The 10,235-nt window shown below is 33.5% G+C and overlaps 1 protein-coding gene across 2 annotated transcripts; it reads left to right on the top strand.

Moving 5' to 3' along the window:
* Positions 1-1,151: 1,151 nt before the first annotated feature.
* On the top strand, positions 1,152-9,681 carry LOC147395528 (uncharacterized). 2 transcript variants are annotated; one of them, XM_086450941.1, is made up of 10 exons: positions 1,152-1,712; positions 2,500-2,689; positions 2,800-2,933; positions 3,866-3,978; positions 4,085-4,208; positions 5,877-6,032; positions 6,917-7,072; positions 7,403-7,482; positions 7,559-7,608; positions 9,292-9,681. In XM_086450941.1, the coding sequence occupies exons 1-10, from the start codon at positions 1,332-1,334 to the stop codon at positions 9,426-9,428; spliced, it is 1,521 nt and encodes a 506-aa protein (XP_086307067.1). In that variant the 5' UTR covers positions 1,152-1,331; the 3' UTR covers positions 9,429-9,681. The 2 variants fall into 2 exon arrangements, with proteins under 2 accessions (XP_086307067.1, XP_086307068.1); XM_086450942.1 differs by having other exon boundaries at positions 1,595-1,712; positions 2,480-2,689.
* Positions 9,682-10,235: the final 554 nt, after the last annotated feature.

The following is a 10,235-nucleotide window of genomic DNA, read 5'->3' as shown; positions in this document are numbered from 1 at the left end:
ATAAACCAAGGATAAATTGACTCATAAAAACCAACATGTTCCTACACAAAATCATAGATCTATTTTCTTATATATTCCAAACAAAAAGATCTATAATTTGTACATGTCAAGAGCCTCAATTTTGCACGTCAATTTATTTGAGACTAAAAAAGAGTCATAATATTCTTACTTGAAAATTTTCACTTGGTCTATACTCGATCAACGTGGCAAGAGCATAGAACTATAAATCTTTTTCTTTTGGATACATAAAGAAATAGATCTACGATTCTATGCACTTGCCACGTCAATCGAGTAAAAATCGTTGGAGTGAAAATTTTCAAGTCAAATTATCATCAATCACGAAAAAAAAACATCCACAATAGGGACGCCTCCAATACAAATCGACCACTAGGAATGTGCGGTCTATTACCATTTCCAAAACGCCAGTCTCCCAAGTTGCATTCATAATTGTGACGAAAACATGGGACCACACGCATGTACCCATATGAATCGATGATCCGAAAGTTCCATATTTTAAATATAAAGTATCAACTACAGTGTGGATTCTGTACTACAGGAGTTGGATAACCTTAATAACCTCCATCTCTCAAATTGTCAAATCCCAACACCTTATGGTCGATCTGCTATAAAGATTTGACTCAATATTTTCATTAAGTTGTGAATCGTGATAAAATGACATACTAACAAGTACGAGCCTTGTACGTGATTAACATGACAAGTGCACAGAATCATAAATCTTTTTCTTCGTGATACATAAAGATAAAGATCTATGACTCTGCTCACTTGCCATGTCAATCATGTACGGACCTTGTAAGTGACAGTGTGTCATTTTATCATTAGTCATTTTCATTTGAAGAGAAACTAAACAATTTTTTTTCTTTTTATAAAAGAAAACCTAATAATTAGGCTCAAAACCCTTGATATAAATGATGAAATCAGATGGCTAGTATTCACCAATCAGATGCTCCTGTGTGCCGGCCAACTAAAAAGAAGGCTACACGTTAATGAGTGAATAGACCTGTAAAAGATATGACACGTGGCAATAAGTAATGTATAAAGTTGGCTAGTATAACCCTACTCCTGGACTATATTATCCACACCCCTCTCATTCCAACTGGAGAAGACTGCGAACAAATTTCTTCTCTAACTTTAGTTACAGCTCAACCTCCTTTGATTTTTTAAGATTCCATCTCTCTCTCTCTCTCTCTCTCTCTCTCTCTGCAGTCCAATAAAAACAACAACAAACCTTTCAAAACCAAGTTGGGTGGATAGGAAACCTACTTCATCTTCTTTACTCTTTGAATCTTCTCTTCAAACCCAAATTCACAAACATGAAAATAAAGGATTTTTTCTCCATTTTTCTTTGGTTTTCTCTCTTAACTACATTTTTTTCTCCCTCACTTGCCAAAATATATCCTAAGTTCCCTTCTTCGATCCTTCGACCTGAATTGCTATCTGTTTCTATCGAAAACGAGCTTTACAAATCAAAGTACTTCACCCAAACACTTGATCACTTCAATTATCATCCTGAGAGCTACCAAACATTTCAACAAAGATATTTGATCAATCAGAAGTACTGGGGTGGGCCCAAAGAGAAGGCGCCGATCTTTGTCTACACAGGGAACGAAGGCGACATCGAGTGGTTCGCACAAAATACGGGTTTCATGTTTGAGACTGCACCACACTTCAAAGCCCTTCTGGTTTTCATTGAGGTAATTTTTATTTTTATTTTTATTTTTCATTGTAAAACTATTATCTTTAGTTCTTTCTACTTACTATGTATCAGTTCAAGGAAATTTATATTGACATACGACCTTTTTGTCCTAACACACCAAATAATGAAATTTCTTTTGGGTATGTGGATTATCATTAAACTTTTTAATTACCACACCCCATTCCATTTCTTCCTTCACCCCATTCCATTTCTTCCTTCACCAAAGTTCTTTAATTTGGGTTTATTTAGTCTCTACTCAGTTGAAATTATTATACACCTTATGAATTTGAAAATTTGAAATAAACGAAGTATGAAAATTAATATAGTTTATTGCACGATAATTTCTAAGGGGCTAATTGCCCCATTACTTATGCGTTGTCATATATGACTGTTATAAATAATTAAAAAGTTCTTCGAATACTTAAGGAACAGGAATAGAGAGTGAGAGAGTCATCAAGGAAGAAATCGAAGGTTAGATGTAATTAGATCAACATGGGTATTCGAAAAACACCAATTTCAAAATGATTGGTGTGTTAGTAAAATTTGGTGTATCAATAGAATCTTTCTTATTTAATGTGTTGTATAATGTAATAATTGGTGTGTGATAAAATATAAGAAGTGGATGCCCCTATATCAGCTCTCTATTTCAATGAAGCTCATTTTAGATAAACTTTGAAATGATCTTTGAATAATTCAGAATTAGTTATAGAATGGAAGAAATACACATTTTTTATTCTTCTTGCTAGCACAACTTGCGTAATCTAGGTTGAAATTCTGAATCTCAGCATAGATTTTATGGAAAATCAATTCCTTTCGGCGGTAACAAAGATGTGGCTTACCAAAATACTAGTACACTCGGATATTTGAGCTCGACACAAGCCATGGCTGATTACGCAACTTTGATCATCGATTTGAAGAAGAATTTAACTGCATATGACTCCCCAGTGGTTGTTTTTGGAGGTTCTTATGGAGGAAGTAAGTGTTTTTTTTTTTTTGTGGACATTATATATAGTCTTTAAAGACTTTTGTGATTTTTAGATGAAAATTTTTATGAGTCATTGAATATGAACGTTTGGGTTTTGCAGTGTTGGCTGCATGGTTTAGGTTGAAATACCCACACATTACAATTGGGGCCTTGGCATCATCAGCTCCAATCCTCAATTTTGAGGGCATCACTTCTCCATACAGCTTCAACAACATTATCACAAATGATTTCAAGGTAAAAACATTGGGTGGGGACAAATAAGCTTTATAATAAGGTCAATAACATACATACAAATAATAGAAATAGGACAATCCCTAAACAATGAATTATTTAACGAATTTGATCAAATAATAATACAAATTAATAGGACAAGTCAAGCCAGCCCACCAATCTAGTGTTTCAAAAACTTGACCACACTAGGGTTTTTGTAGAGCCATTTTAAAATACAAAACTTTGAAATTTTTCTATTTCAATTTATGATTTTTGGGGAAAGAATATAATTTATTTTCAATAATTAAACATTAGTAATATATATTTAATTAATAGAAAGAAGTAGAAAAATGGGTCCTTTAAATGAGTGTATTAGCCTATTTAGCATATTACAGAAAAGAAAAATCATATTGTATTTCAAGAACTTCTACTGGCACCCAACTTTTACATATTGCACCTCAATTATTGAAATTATTTATTACACTTCAAATAAAGACTTAAAGCACACATTTAAAGTGCGAATTAACATTTCTTCACTAGAGTTTTCTCACAAATGACCCATAGAGTTCCTTCAAGAATGAGAGAGAGAGAGAGAAAGAGAAGGGTGGTGCATACTGGGCGAGATTGACACTCGTCTCCTTCTACCTCTTCAACGTCGACTGCTAGCTCTATGGTTTCTCATCACAATAGAGTAAAACAGATATCATTGTTTTTCTCTCAATTGAAAGAATGACTAATCTCACCCAATTCACTTTTTTTTAATTGGGGTGATATACACAAATTTTGGGGTGTCAATAAAAGCTCTCTTTTGGTTTTTTCTTTCCCACCAAATTAAACCAAGATTTGACCACAGCCCAACAAATATGACAATTTATTTTTTAATAATCATTTAAGTTTCTAAATCATTGTTACAATTTACAGATCATAATCTTGATTTATATTTTCATAAACATCAGAGTGAGAGCGAGAATTGTTACAAAGTGATCAAAGGGTCATGGAATCAAATCGAGGAGACGGCAAAACAATCAGGTGGACTTGAATTGCTTGGAAATTCATTCAACATATGCAAGTAAGATTTTGATTTTATTTTTATTTTTATTTTTTGAATTCTTAAAGTTGCCTTAAACTTTATATTCTCCAGCTTAATTCCTTTTTTTCGTTTTATTTTGATACAGAAAACTTACTAGCGCGAATTCGTTAGAAAATTGGCTGCAGACTGCATACATTTACACTGCCATGACAGACTATCCAACTCCTTCAAACTTTCTAAATCCCTTACCAGCTTTTCCAGTGAAACAGGTGAAAATTAAGTCTAAATTTTTCATGTTCTTGTCTTAAACTATTATCAAATTTTAAGAGAGCTGCTATTGCCGCACTGAATTTTACTAATGCCACACCAATTCCTATATAAATCACCAAAGAATTGCACATAGTTGGCGTGGCGTTAGTAAAAGTTGGTGAGGCAATAGTAACTCTCTTTTTTTTTGTAAATGTGAATTGTATTATTTTTTTACTAAAAAAAAAATCACCTCTCACCGAGATATTTTATCATTTAGTGGTTATTTTAATTTATCATGAGACTAATAAATGACAAATTTCTTTGGAAGAGGTGAATGGATTGGTTTTGGGTCAGATTTGGGTTGATTTAGGACCAATTCAACAATGATCAAATTGGATCCGAAACCAAATCAGATCCTTGTTGGTTTTGGTTTTTTAATGGACCTTGATATTAGGATCTAAATTCGATCTGATAGCAGTCGGATAAGGTCCAAATCGAATGAAATCCGAATTTATATACAAACTATAGATAAACATCGTATATTTAAACAAAACACATCATATGATTTATATTAATTTCTTAAATTTAATCAAATCAAATGGTGTGTTGTGAAACATCGGATCATGTTTTTGTAGAGATTAAGACAATTAGATTGATTAAGATTAGGCTAAATTTGTCTGTGAGAGAGAGAGAGATCTTTTATTAGGACTTCATTTTACTATAGTAGATTTCTTTTTTTTTTATCACTAAGTACACTTCAATGAGAGTGGGCCTTTCTCTCCTCCACGTCATCTAATTCATATCCCGACGTGCTTTGGCCCACTCATGCAGGGTGTTTTGAGTTTAATCCCACATCGGATACTCATTGCCTTGTCTCTCTCCTTATAAGCTCTTGGGCCTCTCAACTATTGCCAATTGGTTTTGAGATGAAGTCCAAACTTATCAAATGGGTCTATCGTTTCATCACCCAACCACTTTATCAACTAAGCTAACTCACACCTGCCCAACCCCTTGTATGTGTTTTGTGGTTTGATCTGTCACTCTGGTACAAACTCGTGGGGCTATAATAAAGCCTACAATGGAATTTATTTTGAGCCCATTTTTAGGTCCAGTGGACACCATCTGATTATTTCATTTTGGGGTTGATGCATCCAATTTGAGTTGATTTCTAATATTAGTTTTAAGTTATTTGATCTTTGGGATGCCGTCGTCAATAACATGCATTTAGTTATAGACGATTTTTTTCGTTCTTGAATGCCGTTATTTCCAAGAAACTCACAATAATTGTTGATCACTATGAGTTTGAGGGATGGTATTAGAGTATTAGACATGAAATATTATGATACTCCAAGATATGTTTTTAAGATATTACGATAGGATTAATCTGATTAATATTAGGTTGAATCTATTAGGCATAAAGCTTGTCTCTGACTAGGATTTCATTATACTATTTTCTATATAAATCCTATTAAAGATCCTATGATTTTTATGTTCAAATCAAGAGAATCATATTCTATTCCTTAGAACAGATTCCCAAATTAATTCGAGCCTATCTTTTTCTGACTAGAAAAGTTCTCTATAATGTTTTTTTTTTTAATAGAAATTTTAAATTTTAAAAATATAAAGAAATAAATAATTTCAACATGTATTTGTGATGCTCTCTTTTTGACTTTTTTTAATCGCTTCAGATGTGTAAGGCCATCGATGATCCAACAACAGGAAATAACACATTTGCCAAGTTGTACGGTGCAGCGAACATCTACTACAATTACACTGGTAATGCCACCTGTTTCGATCTTGACGATAATTCTGATCCACATGGTCTTGGTGAATGGGTATGGCAGGTAATTAATCCACCAGATTTATTCTTGTTCTTATTTCATGCATGTATGTCCCACACCCACCCTAAAATAACACTCAATAGATGATCATGGTTTTTGCCATTGATGGAATACTTCAATCAAGGGCTGTCAATGGATTGGATCAGACCTGAAATCCAAACTGATAACATTGGAAATGGATCAAAGATTTGAGTTCTGATAAGGCTTCAATCTAATGACTTATCAGATCCGGTTCTAGATCAATCATGTCCCGATCCAATTAAAGGGGAAACAACATATAAATTATAGAATTAGGGATAATACATCCCTTGACTCCTAAGGACTCATGAAAAAAAAAACACATGATCCCAACCCTTTAAATGCAAAATCCAATGATTGAGATTTATCCTCAGAATAAGTATCTTTGAAATTTGTGTTATCAAGATACTCATAAATCTCAACCATTGGATTTTATATTTAAAGGGCTGGGATCATGTGTTTTTTTCATGGGTCATTCTTAGGAGTCAACGGATCCCAACCCATTATATAATTAATAATGCATTTGAACAAAATCTCTAGTAAGGCTTAAAATCTTAGTATGTTAGTAAGGAAACTCTGTCTATTAAATAAGACCGGATACTTGAGCGTCAGATCCATGGTGAAATTTGAAAGACTTGCAGTTGGGTAAGATAATTTTATTATATTTTGTCCATAATCGCATCTTCTATTATTGAAATGATTTCTTATTTGATTTCACTATCTTTATTTATGTTCTTTTTAGGTCTTTTTACACTCTTTTGAACATTCAATAAAATATATTTGTTGTGTTTAAAAATAAATTCATTTTTCTAAAATATCTACAAGTATTCATAAATCAAATAATTAAGGCCCTTTTTTGCTTAATGTAGGCTTGTACAGAGATGATTCTACCAACTGATGGTAATAATGATGAGAGCATTTTCCCCGCCTCGCAATGGAATTACAAAAATCGAGTTGCTTATTGTGAAGGAGCATTTGGAGTTGAACCAAGGCCAAAATGGATTACAACCCAATTTGGTGGTCATGTGAGTATCTCGATCCAACATAATTATCAATTTAGGTGCATACTTGTTACGTCCTAGTGAAATAATGTCGTGCCGTCACCGATTGAAAATAATAAACACTCTTTTTTCCACTGTGAATTAAGACCCTAATATTTGGAATAATAACACAGAATCAGTTCAAACTATAGAAAAATTAGAGAAGACAAATTTCTTCACAGAATTAGTTGAATGTTGAAACTAATTATACCAGTGAAGAGCTAAGCTTGAGCTGGAGTAGGTCTAGACTTGGCAAGACTGACATACTAAGACCACATGATGCCTAAGCTTTTCTGTGGTGATTTGCATTGGTAGGATATTAAGATGGACTTGAAAAGGTTTGGGAGCAACATCATCTTCTTCAATGGTTTAAGAGACCCTTGGAGTGGTGGAGGGTATGAAATCTCTCCCCTCTCTCTCTCTCTCTCTCTCTCTCTCTTTATCAATAATTATCTCAATAATTGTTGGCAGGGTTCTAAAGAATATATCCGACAGTATTATCGCCATAGTAGCAAAGGAAGGTTAGTGAAAATGTCTCTTTATTTTTAGAGTCGTGATGAATCTATGCGGTATGTACACATTTGACACGGGCAAAGGCACAAAATTATAGATCTTTTTCTTCGATACACATGAAAAAAGACCGACGGTTCTGTGCCCTTGCATCATTAGCTGCATACAGACCACATATGATGCACCGTGTGCATTCATCATTATTCTTATTTTTATTCCCTTGTGACTAGGGCTCTCATGGATATTATGTTCGATTATTCACCGAAACAATGACCACTCAATAATGTGATGAAGGCAATCATTCTACCAATCCCAACCTCATAAAAATTAAATTAAAATAAAGATCTACGATAATATGACTCGTCATGTGGCATATTCAAAGGACTCCATGACGTGACAAGTTCGGGTATCATAGAACTGCACGCCTCGAGATACATGATTGCACTTCCCCATAAAAAGTGTATCCCGAGGGAATAGTATATCCTGAGACGTATAGATCTACGGTTCCCGAAATTGTCCACGTCATGGAGTTATTTGAGTATGCTACCTAGCGAGTCATATTAGCATGACTCTAAAATAAAATAAATTTTGAATTATATTAAAGTTGGACTCTTAATTTAAAGGTTGTATCATCCAACATGACATTCATGAGGATCCTTTATATTTGTAAAATATAATATAATGGAAGGTCCCTTTCCAACCATAATTATAGGGGTATAAACATTTCACTCCAATCACAATGAAGTAGGGTCCATACTACCTCACTTTATTTTCATTCTTTTTCACCCCTTCAACTTTATTATCTTTTCCGTTTTGACCCCTTTAACTCCAAAGAGGATGATCGGCACAGTAAACTCTAGACTATATAATAAATTACAAAAATGGATCCCATTCCAATTATAGTTTTGAGGTTTAAAATTTCCACTCTAACTACAGTGAAGTGGGTGACTCGGGTTAGTTGAGATGGTAAGGATGACTAGGTTTACTCCTAAGGTCACACATTTGAATCTCTATATACCCCTCTACAAAAAAAAGTGATTATATTTAATTGTTGAACACATACTACGATGGTTGGTACATGCGGTCCACCAAAGCAAAAAAACCTTATAGTGGTGTGGGATCTTCTAGTTAATGTTCCTCTCCTTATCCAAAAAAGAATAACTTTAACTTTATTGTCTTTTCTATTCTACTCAATTTTCAAAAGTAACCCCTTCAACTTTTTATGTTACCTTTCCTTTTCTCCCATTTTATAATAGTACTTCTCCAATTTTATTTTCTTTCCTCTTCTCCTTTTTTTTTTTTTCAATAATGCCCCTCCAACTTAATTGCCCTTGTTCTTTTACCCCTTAACCCAGAAAATGATACTCGTACTCTAGGCCCGGCAAACTCTAGTGTATGTATTGGAGAAAAACTATTTGTTACAATGTTTTTTATGACCTTCAACCATCCATTTTAAAATATTTAATGGCATCTGATGATATTGTAAGAGAGAGACGTGAGCTGGGTAACTCATCAAAAATGACTCATGGAAAAAAAACATGATCTTGACCGTTGAAATACACAATCAAATGGTTTGGATTTATACATAGATCCCTATGAGGCTAAGATAGAAACTAACCTTACTGTATTTCATGTTTATATATATTACTGATCCAAATTTATATATGTATGTTGTTGACGTTGGCTTATGGCAGGGGCTCACCATGTAGACCTGAGGTTCTCTAACAAAGATGATCCAGATTGGCTTTTGGATGTGAGGAAGCTAGAGGTCCAAATCATAACAAAATGGCTTCAACAATACTACACTGACTTAGCCCAGCTCTCTCTTTAAATTCCATAATATTACCTTGTTTGTCTCTTTTCTTTCAATTAAATGAATTTTGTTTTTAATTTTTAAAGCCATTGGTAACCACTTGGTTTCTCTCCAAGGAATGATCCAAAAAAGAAAATATAAGTTATGTGTCCTGCCAATTTTATCTTAATCTCTGTCTCTGTTTTTTGTTGGAAATACTGTCCCATTAGATTTGATTATAATGGGTTGGACCCTTAAGATTGGAATTGGGATTCAACTTATTTTTAAGTTATTTATCGGATCTTTATTATCGATCTAAATTCATATTAAATAATTCTTTTTTGAAATTATAAAAGTGCACTTAAATATCCTAACACACATATGGATATGTTTCTTTTAAAGGATCGATAAAAAAAACATATGAGCACGACCAGAATTTATATATATCATGATAATATGAATTTCATAGATACCTATCTCAAACATGGTTTTAAATCTCATCCGAGACCAAGACGACTCGTCCGATACGTCTCAGAATCATCCACGAATGAGACAGATAGACAAATCAAACGAATCGGATGAGATTTAAAATCACAGTTCATTTTTCTCATTGTTGAATGAGACGACTCAAACATTTTGGAAAACTCATCCAAGACGACTCGGTCTCATTCGTGGAAGACGTCAAAATGAGTTTAAAAACCATGATCTAAAGAAACTTTTCTTCCACAAAGCCGTTTACATTAAGACTAACTAAAATAAAAATAAGTTTTGAGTTGACTCAACGATTTGTAAAACTAAGAGCATGCAATTACAATGCACGTTACACAAAAAGAACCAAACGTGTCT

The sequence above is a fragment of the Akebia trifoliata genome, chromosome 8, assembly GCF_017979445.1.
Source record: "Akebia trifoliata isolate Shusen 1 chromosome 8, ASM1797944v1, whole genome shotgun sequence".
Taxonomy (NCBI): domain Eukaryota; kingdom Viridiplantae; phylum Streptophyta; class Magnoliopsida; order Ranunculales; family Lardizabalaceae; genus Akebia; species Akebia trifoliata.
The sequence above is the reverse complement of the archived record's forward strand: the minus strand, read 5'-3'. Positions and strand labels throughout refer to the sequence as shown.

Excerpts from the sequence above, each read along its gene's own strand:
- LOC147395528 (XM_086450941.1), top strand. The coding sequence starts at position 1,332 with ATGAAAATAAAGGATTTTTTCTCCATTTTTCTTTGGTTTTCTCTCTTA. Across the intron at positions 2,690-2,799 it reads TGGAGGTTCTTATGGAGGAA|TGTTGGCTGCATGGTTTAGG; the intron begins GTAAGTGTTTTT and ends TGGGTTTTGCAG. Across the intron at positions 4,209-5,876 it reads CAGCTTTTCCAGTGAAACAG|ATGTGTAAGGCCATCGATGA; the intron begins GTGAAAATTAAG and ends TAATCGCTTCAG.